The sequence below is a fragment of the Natrix helvetica genome, assembly GCF_964273705.1.
Source record: "Natrix helvetica genome assembly, chromosome: 3".
NCBI lineage: Eukaryota > Metazoa > Chordata > Lepidosauria > Squamata > Natricidae > Natrix > Natrix helvetica.
Window position 1 is genome coordinate 152,905,647 of NC_138549.1, and position 18,765 is coordinate 152,924,411.

An 18,765-nucleotide genomic window follows, 5' to 3' on the forward strand; every position below is an offset into this window, starting at 1 on the left:
TGGCACAACATCACAGCTATTTAGCCTCAAGGTTCATGATTATTTTTCTTCTTCTTCTGTTTGCATTATTGTGGTTATATTTGTGTGCGTTGTTTTTGTGCACACAAGCTACTGCTTGCATGTATTTGCTAGCTGAGAATAAATATGATGACAAGCTATAACTGTCCTACAATTCTATATAAATACTTTTATCAAAATAGATCCGCTGGCATTTAACATGCCACAAAACTCATTTTGGAGGTGGGGATTAAGATTAAAAACTAATCAAGGAGACAAATCTCCAAAGTGCCGTGAACATTTCATTGAAGGAAAGCAGAAAAAAATACTTTAAAATGCTTGACATACTTTGAGTAAAACAGTCATTCTCAAGAGGAACATTTATCGTATTTTCTATTCTGGAAAATCATGAGAACATAATTTAATGGCTTGTTACACACACACACACACACACACACACACACACACACACACACACTGTTGTTGGGAAGAATGTCAATAGTTGACGGAATCCAGCTAGAACTGCCCACAAACTACAAAAAAGCTTGGAGTAAGCACCAGAGATTTCTGAAGGATAAATCAAAGCACAGGGCTTTCAGTTATTACCTTGAATCACAGTTATACGAATTATTAGGACCAATGGGATTTACCGGAACTTCTGATCTCATACAGAAACAAACCTTTGATTTATTAAAAATAATCTTTCATGTTTAAAAGGATAAAACAATTGATAATAATCAGCCACTCATTAGTACAAGCAGCTCTTGTTAGCTACCACAATTGGGATTGGCAAATTGGTCATTAAGTGAAGTGAAATTGGTTTTAAATAATGGAAAACTAATCATAGGAAGAAAAAAGTAATAGAGGTAGTCCTTGTTTAACAAACACAATTGGAACTGGCAGTGAAGTGACGCAGTTACTAAGTGAAACCCCAACTGTGCTTATGATCTTACTTTAGCTTTTCTTTGCAGGCCTGTGAAGGTTGTAAATGCAAGGATTGGTTGTAAAGTTACTTTTTCCTCACTATCATAACTGTGAATGATCACTAAATGAGGAGTACCCTTTTCTTGTAAATTACAACCATAGAAATTGCTTAAATATTTCCTAGAAAATTATACTACTTATAACGAATGACCTGTCAATTGACTTCAATTTTCATTTGAAGTTTTTAGTGGTGGTATTTAGTGAGTGGGTATAAGGAAGATTCACTGCACTGACAACTATTGTGAAAAATAAGAAAGATTATGTACAATGAGGTAACAAATAAGAGTAGTGGGGAAAGGATTGGTAATTGAAGCAGGTCTGAGAGTTGCGTTCTGTTTGGCTAGATGATAACAGGCCAATAGTAAGATGTGTCTCAATTCCATGAATTTATATCATTCCTATTTGGGTTTAAGGCAGAAAGGCAAAACAATATTAGCTGTCACTGCGGAAGAACTTGTAAATGAAGCTTTTGTCTTCAACAATTATAAGAATAAAAAGCAGAAGGAAGGAGAAATTTGGGGGGCATGAAGACAGGTTAGGCTGGATTAAGCTTGCAGCCAAGAGTTATTTTCAGAATTGCTTCTGTTCCACTGAGAGTATTTTGTGTATTAGTTTTAGTATTCAAGCCCAGTTAAGAAAGTTTGCACAATGACATGACTTTGTTCTCCTGTGAGCTGCTTGGAGAATCCAAGCATGGGTTAAATTCAGACAATTAGCCTCAAGACTGAGTTAAAAAAGTCTTGGCCACGCCTCCCTTGTACTCCAGAAGCCAGTTTTTTAACTCAGCCTAGCCAAATCAAGACGCATTCAAGACTTCTCCAATTCAATACTTCTAAAACTGGCATTAAAGGCATCTACAACTTGGATTCTCCAACAGTAATTACAGATCTTATGATACAGTAGGTTTTGGGGGCCATTTATTTTTCATGAAATTTGATGTATTTGTCTAACACAGTCTGGCACTGATCATGCCCACTTCTGGGGCAGAGAAAAAGCTACAAGACAACAGAAAGAAAGTATCATCGACACAATGGACATGAATTTGGGTAGATTCAGGAAGAGAATGGAGGACAGGGGGTGGTGGTGTGCTGTGGTCCATGTGGGTCATGAAATGTCAGACACGACTTAGTGACTGAACAACAACAAAACAGAAAGAAGGAATAAGTAGATTTAATTTTGGAGAGTGGTTTCTTCTTATTTCAGTATTTCATGATCTATGGCCCTACCTCTGCTGGACTTTCATAAAGCTTTAAAGACTGAGATGTTCCCACAGGCATTTGAGCTGTGAAGTTAAGTGATGCCCATTGGCTAAATGTTTCATTACATCTTGATCTGAAATGGAATGGGGTTTTTTTTAAGTGTGTAATATCATATGATTTCGTTTATTTTAACTTTACTATGCTGCCTAGGATTACATTGGTGAAGTTGTAGGTTTGGTTGGTTTATTGGATTTATATGCCGCCCTTCTCCCAAAGGACTCAGGGCGGCGTACAACATAAAAACACATATTGCAGAAGTTAAAAGAAAGATTAAATAGAATATCCAAAAAACCCAATAGACATTTACAATAAGATTTAGAAATTAGATTACAATTAACAATTAAAATTAATAATTTATTTTATTCAGACCAGGCCGGCTTGCTGGAACAGCCAACTTTTTAGGGTGCGCCGGAAGGACCGGAGGTCAGGAATTATGCGAAGGTCCAGGGGCAGCTCATTCCAAAGGGAAGGCGCTCCCACACAGAAGGTTCTCCCCCTGCGAGTCGCCAGCCGACACTGCCTGGCCGACGGCACCCTGAGGAGGCCAACTCTGTGGGATCGTACTGGAAGATGGGAGGCTACCGGGGGTGGTAGTGGTCTCACAAGTACCCTGAACCTAAGCCATGGAGCGCTTTAAAGATCATAATTAACACCTTGAATCGCAACCGGAAAACAACCGGCAACCAGTGCAGGCCGCCTAAAAGGGGTGTAACATGGGAGCACCTAGGTACTCCCATGACAACCCGCACAGCTGCATTCTGGACCAGCTGAAGCCTCCGAGTGCTCTTGAAGGGCAACCCCATGTACAGAGCATTACGGTAGCCCAGGCGAGAAAGGACGAGGGCATGAGTGATTGTGCACAGGTCATCCCGATCCAGGAAGGGGCACAACTGGCATACCAGGCGATGATACCGTACCCCAAAACCATGGATGATCTCGCCCAGTGGTTTCATGTATATGTTGAACAGAAGGGGTGAGAGAACTGACCCCTGGGGCACCCCACAAGTGAGGCACCTCGGGGTCGATCTCTGCCCTCCAGTCAACATGAACTGCGATCGATCTGACAGGTAGGAGGAGAAGCAGCACAAAACAGTGGTCCCCCCACTCCCACCCCCCCAAGTCGTCGCAGTAGGATACCATGATCAATGGTTTTGAAAGCCGCCAAGAGATCTAATAGGACCTGGCAGAGGAACAACCCCTGTCCCGGGCCCGCCAGAGATTATCAACCAACGTGACCAATGCCGTCTCCATGCTGTACCCAGGCCTGAAACCCGACTGAAACGGATCCAGATAAGCAGCTTTGTCCAGATACTGAGGAAGCTGACGTGCTACCACACTCTCAACAACCTTCGCTACAAAGCTAAGGTTGGAGACCGGATGATAGTTGGCTAAAGAAGCTGGGTCCTGGGAAGGCTTCTTAAGGAGGGGCCTCACCACCGTCTCCTTCAAGGCGGTGGGAAAGAACCCCTCTCTCAATGAAGCATTGGTAATTGCCTGGAGCCAGCCTTGTGTCACCCGGGAAGCCAAAACTAACCAAGAGGTACACGGGTCCAGCACACAAGTGGCAGCATGAGTCTCCCCATAATCCTGTCCTTGCCCTCAGGAGTCACAGGGTCAAACTCATCCCACATAATTTCCACAAGATTCATCCCCTTCAACTCGCCCGAATCTACCCAGTCAGAGTCCAAGCCTGTCCGAATCTGAGCGATTTTATCCTGCAGATACTGAACAAATTATTCAGCCCTACCCTGCAAGGGTTTTTCCCTAGTTCCTTGATTAAGTAAGGAACGGGTCACCCTAAACAGGGCGGCTGGGCAGTTATCTGCGGACATGATAAGAGTGGTTCAATGTTTCCGTTTTGCCGCTTTTATTGCCACTAAGTAGGATTTAATATGAATTCTTACTAGTGTTTGGTCGGATTCGGACCGGCTGGCCCTCCAATCATTCTCTAGGCGTCTTTCCTGGCATTTCATCTCCCGGAGCTCCTCAGTAAACCAGGGAGCTACCCTGGATCAGCACTGGGTCAGAGGCCGCAAAGGCACAACGCGATGCAAGGCCCCAGTGGCCGCCCTATCCCAGGCTTCCGCTAGGGCTTCGGTCAAACTGTGAGCAAGGGATTCTGGAAAAGTCCTAAGCTCCAACAGGAACCTTTCAGGGTCCATCAGGCGCCTGGGGTGGAACCATCTAATCGGTTCCGCCTTCCTGCGGTGAGAGGTGACAGTATGGAAGTCAAGCCTAAGGAAGAAATGATCCGACCATGACAAGGGTTGGATAGAAATATCCCCTGAATCTAGATCATTAATCCACTGTCCAGAGATGAAAATCAGGTCGAGCATGTGTCCCCCGTTATGAGTGGGGTCTTGTATTAACTGAGTTAGGTCCATAGCCATCATGGAAGCCATGAACTCCCGAGCTGACTCGGATGTCTCACCAATGGAAGGCAATTTGAAATCCCCCAGGATCATAAGCCTGGGGAAATCAACCGCCAATCCAGCTAACACATCTAGTAGCTCCGGCAGGGTGATGAAATGTAGCAGGGAGACAGGTACGTAACAAAAAAGCCCACCTGGACACCAAGGCTTCATTTCACAAAAAGGGACTCACACACACCTTTCTGAGGCACAGTGACCTCCTGAGGTCCAAGACTTTCCCCAATAACTACCGCCCCCCCTGCCCCCCTCTGAGCTCTCGGCTGGTGAAACGCCCGGAAGCCTGGTGTGCATAATTCAATGAGAGGAACACCCCCCTCATGGCCCAACCAGGTCTCCGTAATGCACACCTGGTCCGCTCTCCCCTCTTGTATGAGGTCGTAAATGAGGGGAACCTTATGTACAACGGACCTGGCGTTGAGCAATACCAGCCGGAGACCCGGGTCCTGTAATCCCGAGCACCCAGGTGTGCGAGAGGGGCAATGATGGTCAGAGCATACGATCGCTCTTAAACAGCAAACCCACATCCCCCAGACATAATGAGGGAAGCAGCTACAAACATTTAGGTAAATAAATAATAAAATGACTCTTATATACCAGACAAAATTCTCCTCTAAAAGTTTTCAACTGAACAGATGTATCTGAACAAGCAAATCTGTATAAACATTACAATGCTATATAAATGTTCTGACCGAAATCTAATGAAATACTAGAATTGCCTCCCACAGTCTGCTGCTCCCAAATGTGTTGGGTTTAAAATTCACATGATGCTCAGCTAGCCATGTTTCCAAGAACCTACCACACAGCAGTGCTGCTAGTGAAATGGCTTTCTTTATTTTTTTAAAAAAAGAACATACAGTAGTTATATCATAGACATTATGCTGCAATATTTGTATGACAGGCTTTACAGCACTGAAAACAAAGGTATTTGTGAAAGAGCTATTAAATAGTTTTAAGTCATACAATTCATACATGAATTAAAAAGTAATTCTGCTGGGTATTAGGAAATAAAATTATCTATTTCAGTCATCGCCATTTTAAGTCACTTAAATTGTTTTAGTTATTAGGCTATAAATCAGGATCTTTAGGCTCCTGAATCCACTAAATATACCGTATTTTTCGGAGTATAAGACACACCTTCCCCCCCCCAAAAAAGACTGAAAATCTGGGTGCGTCTTATACACTGAATACAGCATTTTTTTGCCTCCTGAAACCCCGCCCCCTTTACAAAAATGGCCGTGCATAGCCTTTAGGAGGCTTTCAGAGTGCTCCCGGGGGCTGGGGAGGGCAAAAATGAGTGAAAAACGGGATGTTTTTGCTTGTTTTTGCCCCTCCCAGCCACCAGAAGCACTCTATAAGCCTCCTAAAGGCTATGCATGCCCTTTTTTTGGACAAACAACAGCCCCATTTTTGTGAGGTCTGCAGAGTGCAAAAACTTTTTTTTAAATTTGCCTCTTCAAAATCTTGGTGCGTCTTATACTCTGGTGTGTCTTATACTCCAAAAAATACAGTAAGTAAATATATAAATAATGATTTTGAAAGTATTTAATATATTTATTATATATATTGCTATATATATTGCTAATATGGTATTGCCAGATAATTTTACTACTCAAGCTAACAGCACAGTACACAAGGGACCTAAAGTCATGCTTCCACAATAAGTAAAAGAACCAAGGCCTGGTATGCTTTAAAAAGAATTATAAGAAGCACATTTTCTTTTGCTCCAGAGTCTATAAGTTTCAGATGAGAAGCAGCAGGGACAGAAATATGACTTCTCTTTTGAGATACAGGTAGTTCTCAACTTACGACCTTTTGTTTAATGACCAAAGTCACAACAACAGTGAAAAGAGTGATTTACAACTGGTCCTTATGACTTTCCCAGCATTCCTATAGTCCCATGATCAAAATTCAGGCAGTTGGCAACCAGTATGTATTTCAATATTCAATACAATACAATACAATACAATACAATAGCAGAGTTGGAAGGGACCTTGGAGGTCTTCTAGTCCAACCCCCTGCCTAGGCAGGAAACCCTATACCGTTTCAGACAAATGGCTATCCAACATCTTCTTAAAGACTTCCATTGTTGAGGCATTCACAACTTCTGAAGGAAAGCTGTTCCATTGATTAATTGTTCTAACTGTCAGGAAATTTCTCCTCAGTTTTAAGTTGCTTCTCTCTTTGATTGGTTTCCATCCATTTCTTCTTGTTCTACCCTCAGGTGCCTTGGAAAATAGTTTGACTCCCTCTTCTTTGTGGCAACACCTGAGACATTGGAACATTGCTATCATGTCCCCCTAGTCCTTCTTTCTATTAAACTAGACATACCCAGTTCCTGCAACTGTTCTTCATATGTTTTAGTCTCCAGTCCCTTAATCATCTTTGTTGCTCTTCTCTGCACTCTTTCTAGAGTCTCCACATCTTTTCTACCTCTTGGCGACCAAAACTGAATGCAGTATTCCAAGTGTGGCCTTACCAAGGCATTATAAAGTGGTATTAACACTTCACGTGATCTTTGGTCTATCCCTCTGTTTATGCAGCCTAGAACTGTGTTGGCTTTTTTGGCAGCTGCTGCACACTGCTGGCTCATATTTAAATGGTTGTCCACTAGGACTCCAAGATCCCTCTCACAGTTACTACTATTGAGCAAGGTACCACCTGTACTGTACCTTTGCATTTCGTTTTTACAAAACTTGCAGCATCCTGGGGAGTCCTGAGGTCATGCAATCACCATTTATGAACTTTCCACTGGGCTTCTGACAAGCAAAATCAATACGGGAAACGGGATTTGCTTAATGGCCACATCATTCACTTAACAAGGGCCAGGATGCACTTAAGAATTGTGGCAAAAAAGGTGGTAAAATCAGTTGCCTTGTTTAGCACCAGAAATTCTGGTCCCAACTGTGATCGTAAGTCAAGGAGTGTAATGATCTCAAACCTGATCATATATTTACCTTTGTATCCACAGAAACAAGAAACCAAAATAGATACAGAGTAATTAATATAACATATAAACACTTAAGTAGCACCTGGATGGAAGATGATTGTACAGAGCATAGGTGAGCAACTCATGAGCTGTATGCAACCTCATGTTTCATTTACTGTAGCAACTACTTCTACCCTGATTTACCTGTATCCTGTGAAATGTCTGTGAAGGGTTATTCCATGTAAAAATAAAAATAAATTATACAAAGATTCCAAAACTGGCTTTAGGTACAAAATGTATCATCAGAAACTACCTGATAGATGCACATATAGGACTTATTAATAAATGTCTGAATGAATGAACAGATTGGACTTCATCCTGATTAATAAGTGTTCTGTATACAAAGGATTTAGAATAGGATTTAGAATTCAGTCTGAGAAGACACAACATTAGATTATGGAATTCAGAGTTTAGTTTAGTATGAAAACAGTGTTGCATACCAACAGCTGGCATTTGGCAGATATTTTTAAGACAACGAATGAGATAACACCATATATTGAAAGAACAGTCACATGCATTCATTAAAAAACACCTACCGATCACAGATTTGGCTCATTTTGCACAAATATACTGTAAAAACAGTTTTTGTCTTCTGACACATTCCCCCCCCCCCCCGCCTAGACATTTATTGTCTAGACAGAGCAACAGGTGTAGGACAGTGACTCAATGAATGATGAGAATGGACATTATTTGGAAATGTGCTCTGACTAATCAACTCGATGCCTGCAAGTTGTGTTATGTTCTTTGTTGCTCCGTTTCATCCTGTGCTGCTCTGCCCAAACCAATTCATGCTGAAATGCTTCAAACCATTCTTTGGTTCCTTGACAACAAACGCACAGGCGACAGCAATTTCATCATTTCTTCCTCTACTAGCAGTACAGCCAATGGAATTTATGGGTAGCTATTCACTTTCTGTAGACACTGCAGAAAGACTTTATTACCTCTTTCAAAACAAGAAAGAGAAAGGGCAAAAGGTATGTATAATGTTGTTTGGAAAGCTGCTTACTTCAAGCAGCCTGTAATAATCAGGGGATAAAGCAGGGCTAAAATAACCATTTACAAAGAGTCAACTGAAGGATTAGTCATGGTCTTTAAAATATTGCTCTAGACGTTGCTGCAGAACAGAAAACTGCAGGAAAGGGAAAAAGCTAATGAGATATTTTTCTTTCTCCATAAAAGTACCAACATAGAGAGATGGTAGAAAAAACAATGGCATCAGTCTAGAGAAAAAGAACTTTAAATGTGCTATTTTTTTGAGCTAGGGGTGGGTGCTCCTGTATCCTCTTAATATTTAGTTGTGTCATAAAATGAAAAATTAAATCAGCTTTTATTTCTTTATATTACTTTTGTATTGCCTAATTTCTGAAGAAATGTTTATTAAGAAAGAAACGATCCAACAATTTTTTTGGGGGGGAGTGGGGCTTCAAGTTGACTCCTGGTGACTGCTTAGGCAAATTTTTCAGGGGTAAATCTGGAGCAGAAGTGGTCCCCCAGGAAAGGACGAACTTTCCCAGAATGGCTCAAGAAAGCTGGACTATTCTAGGAATGAACAGCAAAACGTTTGCACATTTTTTAGAGAAATAAGGAGAAAATTTTCTGACAGTTAGAACAATTGACCAGTGAAACGGCTTGCTTTCAGAAGATGTGGGTGCTATGTACTTTTCACCATCTCTGTATATTTCCAAATGAAAAATTATATAAAAGATTGTTAAAGGGATTTTTTTTTAAAAAAGGGGGAATATTTCTTAGTGTTCACTCAAATTCCACACCCTACCCTTGAATACATTTCCTGCTACTGCAAACTAAACAGAAGGAAAAATTACCCTGTTAACTCTGCCAATTGCCACCTGGAAAATCAAAAGAAGGGATTTCTGAGCCTTTGTTATGATACTGCAGTCTCAAGATGCAGGACACCTGAATGCTTTTGACAAATAGTTTCTCACCTGTCCAAGTTGTTCACAAGCGGTTTGATATTCAGCTCGCTGGCAGAGATCTTTCACTCTTTGGTATTTGGGCAAAAAATTTTCTTCTTGAGCATCCATTTTTTCAGTGTCTCTTTTGTGCAACAGTTTACTGGAAAAAAAAAGGTGCTTTTTTGCTTAGGGAAATACAGGTGCCTTAAATAGGTTTAAAAAAATATAATGAAATTGACACAAGCTAATTCACACATTTGAATTAATGTGTGCCTTCTATATCAGTGGTTCTCAACCTGTGGACGCCTAGGGGGACCGCAATGTCATCACAAGTGGTCCGCAAAGGCTTGAAGAAATGCTGTGATTTAAATCTTGAGTTAAGCCTTGGGGGTCCCTGGCCACAAAAGGCCAGGGACCCCCAAGGGAATTTGGGAATTTAGAGGAAATTTGTGGTGAAGAAAAGGTTGAGAACCACTGTACTATACAATGCATTTTTTTCTGCTAGATAAAGCCATTGGACAACATTAGTTACTTGATTATTCATATTCTTATTTCTGGAGCTCACTGCCTCTCATGCATGCTTCTTAGCGCACTATATAAAATAAAGCTGAATTCTGTGATTTGAATGGAGAATAGTTCTCTTACTTTTTGTAATATAGAACTTTTAAAAAAACTATACAATTTATAATGGTTTATCAGAAAAGTACAACACTGAAATCTACCAATCACAATCATGAATTGGATTGAATTCTGGATTCATTATTAAAGTTTCTGCCTCTTTTCTATGTTTTCATGGAATCAGTATTCTTGTACACACTAATCTGTATTGTGTGTTTTCATGAATGAATAGCATAGGGAACTGATACTTTTGTCAGGTATTGATATACTGTCAGGACATATTTAATAATCAGTTGAATGCAGTGGAAATATTGGATTTAGATAATCCATCTGATAAAATCAGAAGGCATGGCGCTAAGAGTGAATAGGTGATAAATGATTTTGGACTGAACACAAAAATGATTTACTAACATGAAAAAAGCACACTGCTGTAGTATGGACACATAAAGGAGAAAGCATAAAAACTGAACATAAAACAAATATCTAAAGGAAGATTAAATGGCTTGAAAATAAAACAATACCAAAAAACTGTTGGTTGCCTGGAACTTCTGAGATTCTCGAAAAAGAAAAGTGGAAGTTGAAAGAATAAAAGATTAACAAATGTCTGATGCCATGCTTTAGGACTGCTTAGTGAGGGAAATTCCAGCCCCAATTACTGTCATTAACTGACTGAAGTAATGTAAGGACAGGGTGGAAACAAGGATAATTTGCAAACATAGACAATTATGGACAAATATAATTAATGATTTGGTGTAAATTAGATCAAGCTATAAAGGCAGTTCTCAACTTACAATCATAATTAAGCTCACATTTATTTTGAACTTATCAAAAAAAAATCTGTATAGTCCCTTGCCAATTTTGAGGAACGGATTCGTAGTTGTAGTCTTCCTAGAGCAGGGTTGTCAAACTCGAGGCCCATGGGCCAGAGGTATTACACATTGGCCACGCCTACCCCCGTTTTAACGAAGGGGGGAAAAGTTGCAATATGTCACGTGATGACGTGACATCGCGATTTTGACATCTCTGTCCTAGAGAATATCTAAAAACCAAGGTTATCTATATATACAGGTAGCCCTTAACTTATGGTCACAATTGAGGCCAAACTTTCTGTTGCTAAGTGAGACATTTGTTAAGTGAGCTTTACTCCTTTTTACAACCTTTCTTGCCACAGTTGTTAAGTGAATCACTGCAGTTGTTAAATTAACAATACAGTTGTTAAGGGAATCTGGCTTCCCCATTGACTTTGCTTGTCAGAAGGTTACAAAAGTTGAACACATGACCCTGGGACTCTGCAATTATCATAAATATGAGCCAGTTGCCAAGTGTCTGAAGTTTGACCTCACAACTATCGGGATGCTGCAGTGTCGTAAGTGTGAAAAATGGTCATAAGTCACTTTTTTCAGTACTTCCATAACTTTGAACGGTCACGAAATGAACCGTTGTAAGTCGAGGATTACATGTATTTTCTTTGGCTATCACTGGCTATTGACTATAACAGATTAATGTAGCCTGAAGTTTTAGAGACAATGTGATTCTAGGCAGCAACTACTGAAGAACTAAAATACAGGAACAATACCTTTAGGCCTTTTTCTGGAAATCCCGCAGAAACATCTGGATGTTATACAGGAAGCAAATTGCTCAACTAGATAGTATGATTCAGTCTCTAGTTTTTACAATAGACTGATTTCATTAACTATGGCAGGGAACTATCTATCTCATTAAAAAAAATAATTATCTGAGATATTATGTTGATCACATTCAATTGTATGTGTTCTTACTGTATAACAATTCCAGTAAGAACAAATCTACTAATAAATTCATTTTTGTTAAAGCAACTTCCCAAAGGAAAAGCATAATATTGCTGAAGAAATTGCATAATTTAAGATAAACAACTGGCTTCAATTGTAATAATTCTAGCAACTTGTGCTTTGAGCAATGAAGTCTCTAAAAAAAATAAACCAAAGCAAATTTCAAAATTACTTACCCTCGCTCCACCAAAAATGAATCTCTCCAAACCTTCATTTTCTTTTTCAAATGGAATCTGGAAAAACTGAAACATAGGTTTGAATCATATTTAACTATGATTAGTACAAACCTGTTGTTTTAACACTAGTTAAGATCTCAAATGTTTCATTGAAACCAATTTTAGCTATCTAAACACTCAGAAAAGTATAATTGTTTATCAGCTTTTTTAATCAGACAGCCTGGAGCAAGTTTAGCAAACTTTTACAGTTCCTGGTTAGAAATACTTAATCTAGCATTATGGCAGAATTTGGATAAAAATGTTCCAAATCTTTCCCGATTGTTAAAGTCAATTAAATTTTGGTGAACTATTGGAAGTTTCTATGAAATCCTGTCTGATAAACTATTTTGTAAGATTTTGACTGTTTTTCCCTAAGATCACCTTATATACCAAAATCATGTATAATCTGACAAATGTGAAAGATTTCTATTGTTTAAAAATTATGTGTAATCATGAAGATTGGGAATACTACTTTGAAATCAACAGTACCTTAGTAACCACATCAATGGTAGGTTCCTACTGGTTCGGACTGATTCGTCTGAACTGGTAGTGGTTCAGCGGCCTGGGTCACTGAAACTGGCAGCGACCCAGGCCTGCCACGCCCCCAAACCGGTTCTCCGGGTGGTGCCGACGACGGCGCCATCTTGTTTTTTGCTTCTGCACATGCGCAGAACAATTTTTATTAGACTGTGCATGCGTGCGCACAGCACGCACATGAGCAAACCAGCAGTACTGCCTGCCAGAACCCACCCCTGAATCACGTGGCCCTCATTATTAATCTTTGGATAACTGCAACAGCTATTCAAGTTAGGCAGATATCACTCTATTGATGATTAAGACAAATCACTTCAGAACATAGTTTATTACCAATATTACCTGCCTGCCTATTGTCTGTCCCATCCATCCATCCATCCATCCATCCATCCATCCATCCATCCATCCCAAATATTTATTGTGGACATTAGTTTCAATATAGGATTCCTTATATCTCTCCTACTACTTGTTAGGTCTGTAAAACACCCATTATCCAGACACTTTAGAATAATGAAGCATATTGATAGGAATAGAAAATTTCAGACACACACACACACACACACACACACACACACACACATGCTAAAAACCTCATTCAGTTGACTTTGGTTATTCCACTTAGTGTGGTATTAAACTGAGAAAAAGATAACCCACCCAAGCCCCCAGACCACATAAAAACTGTCAAAACTTTGCCCCATGCATCAGGATAAGAGAGACAAATTAAAAACAGCACAGATACTAAGAGGAAGAATTTATTATATTTGTGTGTCTCCTTTTCCCTAATAATTTCTATGTAACACAAATAGCACCGATATTAAAAAAAAATACACAAGGGAAACTCGAAATTGTAATATATGGAGATACTTTTTCCTGAAAGGTTCATAGAATATTTTCCCAATGTAGAAATATAAAGCAGAACCAAATGTTCCATAATGCTCTATTTAATAATCAAAACCAATGTTCCCATAACAGCAGGATATGTGTAAGTGCCCTTCATATGTTTTCCACCCTTACCTATTGACCAATCTTTCAGAATCCAGCAGTTTTAGTATGGATTTCCCATCCATGTCAGGTGGAATATCCAGGCCAGCAATATCTAGAATTGTAGGAGCAAGATCGATGTTCAATACAATGTGAGGATTCCTGAAAAGAAATATATATACACAATCTTTACAAAACAGCTGGAACAATAATCCCAGCCTAATCTGTAGCATATACAGTATTACACCATGTACTCTTCTGAGGATCCAAGCGTTTTATCAGTTTGGGGGAAGATCTAGCAATACAGGCAGTCCTCGACCTACGACCACAATTGAGCCCATAATTTCTGTTGTTAAGTGAGTTTTGATCCGTTTTACAACCTTCTCTTGCCTCATTGTCAATAAATGAATCACTGCAGTTGCTAAGTGAATAACCCAGTTGTTAAGTGAACCTTGCTTCCCCATTGACTTTGCTTGTCAGAAAAAGTGATCCCATGACCTTGGCACCCAGCAACGGTCATAAATATGAACCAGTTGCTAGACATCTGAGTTTTGATCACACGATCATCGGAATACTGCAAAGGTCATAACTGTGAAAAATGGTTGTAAGTCCCATTTTTCAGGGCTATTGTAACTTTGAACGGTCACTAACTGAACCGTTGTAAGTCGAGGACTACCAGTAATTTAGAATTTATATTGCATCTGAGAGTGTCATGCTTAAGTTACAATAGCTTGTAACTCTTAGAGCCATTTTATTAGCATTATTTGATAGGTGAGGTCCATAAAATGATACTACATAAGATGAAATCTTGTGCTATATTATTAATTGTATGCAATCCAGAAATGCTAGGTTTTGCTTCTTCCATTTTTGTAAGGAAGATATAGTTGGCTAGTTTTAAGCTGGTGCAAAAATATATTTGAAAGATAATATTTGTAATTGAACTGTGGGGTCCTTGGTGCTCTCTAAGCCTGGTTGTTTTCTTGCAGACGTTTCAATACCAAACTAGGTAATATTATCAGTGTTAAAATGCAATGGGGTTTGTTCTCATTTAATATACTAGTGACTTACCCTGTAAGTGTTGGTGGGAGAGATCTTGGTAGTTGGAATGATCAACTCAGACAAACAAGCTAAGAGTAAACAACAGCCTAATCAAGGAAATATCAAAAACTCTCCCACCAGTGGTTAGGGGGGAAAAAACGGGTTTCATTTGCAGTCTTTTTTTTGGGGGGGGGGGATTCTTATTTTTGGGTGTTTTCCTGGCACTGTCATAGTTTGTGTGGGTGTGTAATGTCCGGCAGTTATCTACACATTAATAATGATCAAGAACTAATCATATTTCATCTGCCTGCTCTACTTCTTCAGCTGTCCAGTCTCTACACTGACTGATCTCTCTGCTTTATAAACTATGTCTCCAAAAAGACCACCACCTGGAAAACCTGGCTTTGCTACTTCTGCACCGACATTTGCAACATCCAGTCCTGCCACACAGTCAAAGATTACAGAGCTGATGCAACTTAAGAGTACAGAGATGGATTTGCAACAAATGCTTCAGCAACTCATACAGGGCCAGGAAGAAATTAAGAAACAATTAAAGGAAATGAAGGAAGAAATTAAAGAGAATCAAGTCCAAATTTATAAGAACTCTCAGAGACTGGACCTTGTGGAGGGTGGGGTGGCGGGGGCGAGGGGGGGGTAGAAGCTTTGCAGAAGGGTAACAAAGAACTTGATATCCAACAAATGAAAACAGAATTTGAGAGAATGTCCTTTTATCTTAGATTTCAAAATGTTATAGAAGCAGATGGGGAAAACATAAGGGACATCATGACTAACATTTTAGCTGAATATATACACAAAGATAAACAGCAGATGGAATGGGAGATAGACCTGGTCTATAGAGTGAACTCAGCATATGCTAGAACACACAATGTACCCAGGGAGGTCCATATCAAATTTCTTAGGAAAAGCACAAGAGACATAATTCTGGGTGTACAAAGGGGGCAAGCATTGACATATCACGACAGGGAGATAACCATCTTGAAGCAGATCCCAAAAAAAATTAGGGAGAAAAGAAAAAATTATTCGCAATTGGCGAATAAATTATACCAGAAAGGGGTGTGGTTTAGATGGTTGATGCCTGAAGGGATGCTGATATTCTGGGAGGAGACAAGAATCAGAATCAATACACCCATAGAGGCTCAAGCCTTTATGGAAAAAAATAAAGTGAACCTAGAAAAAACAGAAGACTCTTCAACGGTCACACAGGACACGGGAGGGGCCGGAGCTCTGCCAGCGGGGGGAGAAGGGGCAACACTAAGAAAGCTCAGATCACAAAGATGAATAAGAAAATCACATTGTTATAAACAGACCGAAAGTAATAATGAAATTATATCTAGAGTATCATAATATAGAAGCTGACTGAAATTTTTTTCATAGAATTAATATGCTGATTTTATACGATTTTGTATTAATGTTTTATACATAGATGTATTTTATGAGTTTGGAGGGAGGGGGCGTCTGCCATACTTGCAACTGCCAAAATTTGTATACCATTCCACCTACCCTTTTCCTTATAAATGTTTTAAAAAACCAATAAAATTTTTTGAAAAAAAAAAAAGAACTAATCATATTTTCCTATACATTTTAGTGACCTTTCCTTACATAATTGGTGTTTTCTTTCATACTTTTGGATTTCTAATTTCTGTTTCTGTTAGTTAGCAATTGCTAAAACAAATCCCACGTGAACAAGTATTCAAAGCCTTCTTGATTTTAATTGTCAATTTATTTATTCCTGCACATTGTAATATTTATTCATTTTCATGAATGTTGTTTTTCCACTGTTGTGCAAACACAATTCCAGCAGCTGCTAACATGTGTAAAATTAAATATACATTGTACTCCCTTTCAACTAGCCAACAAAATATTTTTGGTTTTAATTCCATATCTTGCTTTACCATTGCTTCTAACCACTAACTTCTGAATAGCTACTTGGACCGACCTAAGTACTGAACCTAATTCATATATTCCTGTTTTTTGAAACTGAGAACTAAATTTCAGAAAAAGGAAATCTGTATTGCTCTGGGAATCTACCTATGACATTCATTCTTGAACTAACTTCTTGGATGAAAGACTGTATCTTTCCTGTTTCTCATCCTTCCTGAAAAGACTGTACATTGTTGGTTGAAAGCAGAGGTCCCTTCTGTTACCTGTAGTCCTCAGCTTACAACCACAATTGAGTCCAATATTGTTTTATTTCTTTTGCAGTTAGTATTATTTATTTTTGTACTTATTTTAATCTTATTGTAGTTCATCCATTGGGGCAAAGAATTCAGTGACATCGTCTTGGCCACTCCCACCCAGTAATATGACTGCCAAGCCACTCCCACCCGGTCACATGGCTGGCAAGCCACTCCCACCCGGTCACATTGCCAGCAAGCCACCCCCACCTGGTCACATGGCCGGCAAGCCACTCCCACAAAGCAGGCCACACCCACAGAGTAGGTTCCAAAATTTTTTGAAACCCACTACTGTCTCCCACCAACACTGATACTGTCCCTTAGACCCATGAATGCATCATGTTTTCAACACATTGAGGTTAAGATGATTATCTAGCTCTTACAGGGCAATTCAGATATAGATATAAAAATATTACAGATCGGGAGGTAGATAGTTGAAAATGAGATTAAAAAGAGCACATTTTCCTAGGCCACCTAGTTGAGTTCATGGAAGAGGCAAGATGAAAAACAACAGGAATTGATTCGTAGATCATTTTTAATCATTATATTACATAAGCTCCAGCTAAGATGCTTATTGAAACAATCAAGAAGTGCAATTCAAGAAACCAAGTCTTGGAAAAACCGAGTGCAGAGATCTTTGAGGACAAGAACATACTTGCCATAATTTACAGAGAGAAATTACAATTCGAAAATAGTGCCATATGGTTAGTTTTCTGCTATTTTGCAAATTTCCAGCTCAGAAACACAGCAAGATAGCAATATGCTAATTTGCGACAATGAATGAATCCATTTGTAAATTACTGGATTTGAAAACAAACAAGGACAAGAACCAAAGATAATACATTTGTTTATTTGCTTGACAAGTGCAGCTCAATTTTAATTACCAGTTAATGCAGTGTAACATTTCAGGATAGAAGTAATGAACCTATGGTAATGAAGCCTCACTACAGCAATGACTGTTAAATCAGGGATGATAAGTGGGGGGCAGTCAGCAATTAATTTAGGTAGATGCAACCGGGCGATAGCAAAAATATCGCTGTAGATGTTTTCTCTGTATGTAAATAAGAACACCATTTGAGTCTCTGACAAATCATCTTGTCGAGTGTGTACAAGTTCCCTTTTTACCATTTTCTCTAATGGGATTTTCTCTTACTGGGTCATTTTGACTGATCTGTGCGAGCGTTACAAAAAAAATGAATTTTGACTCTATGAAGGCTCCTGGGCAACACAGATTGCAGGCAATCTAAAATGCTACACTCTCAGGATGTCCCGAAGAATCAGACTACTGTCAAGGTTAACAATACATTGCAATGGACACTCCTTTAATTGGTTCTAGAACAGCACACACACATGATATGTCTTTTATAAGACATAAAAGAGGCAATCTTTACTGTTCCTTTCTCCTCCTGTGCCTTCTGAAAAGCTGATCTCAAAAACTGGGGAATTGTTGGCACCAGCATGAAAGATTATGTGCAGGGGAAATTGGTGAAAACAAAATTCCAGTCCCTTCAAGTGTTGTTTGGGGAATTTAAGCAAACTCGATGGGAGTTGCAAGTTTCCTGGGGTATTTAGGCTGAAATTTGATTACCTAGGGTGATAGGTAAGCTTATTTCTTGCCTATCCTAGACCCAAAATCAGTGATTTTGTTTGCAGGATGATTATCTTGGTTCTTTGTGGGTGGGAATGGGGTTTCTTGGTGTCATTAAGGCTGAGAACTTTGCATTAACATATGAACTTTAAAATCTTTGTATGAATCAGAACTATCTTGACATAGGGTCTTGTTAATTTTGAATTAGTCAAGAGGA

The 18,765-nt window shown here is 39.3% G+C and overlaps 1 protein-coding gene across 3 annotated transcripts in view; it reads right to left on the reverse strand.

The window, feature by feature from the left end:
• Positions 1-18,765, reverse strand: part of SULF2 (sulfatase 2) — a 182,351-nt gene that overhangs the window by 38,204 nt on the left and 125,382 nt on the right. For all 3 annotated transcript variants that reach the window (XM_081947016.1, XM_081947014.1, XM_081947015.1), the window contains exons 8-10: positions 13,761-13,889; positions 12,174-12,239; positions 9,602-9,731 (exon numbers count right to left, since the gene is read on the reverse strand). In XM_081947016.1, coding sequence (XP_081803142.1) covers positions 9,602-9,731; positions 12,174-12,239; positions 13,761-13,889 — 325 coding nt within the window. The remainder of the gene's footprint in view (positions 1-9,601; positions 9,732-12,173; positions 12,240-13,760; positions 13,890-18,765) is intronic.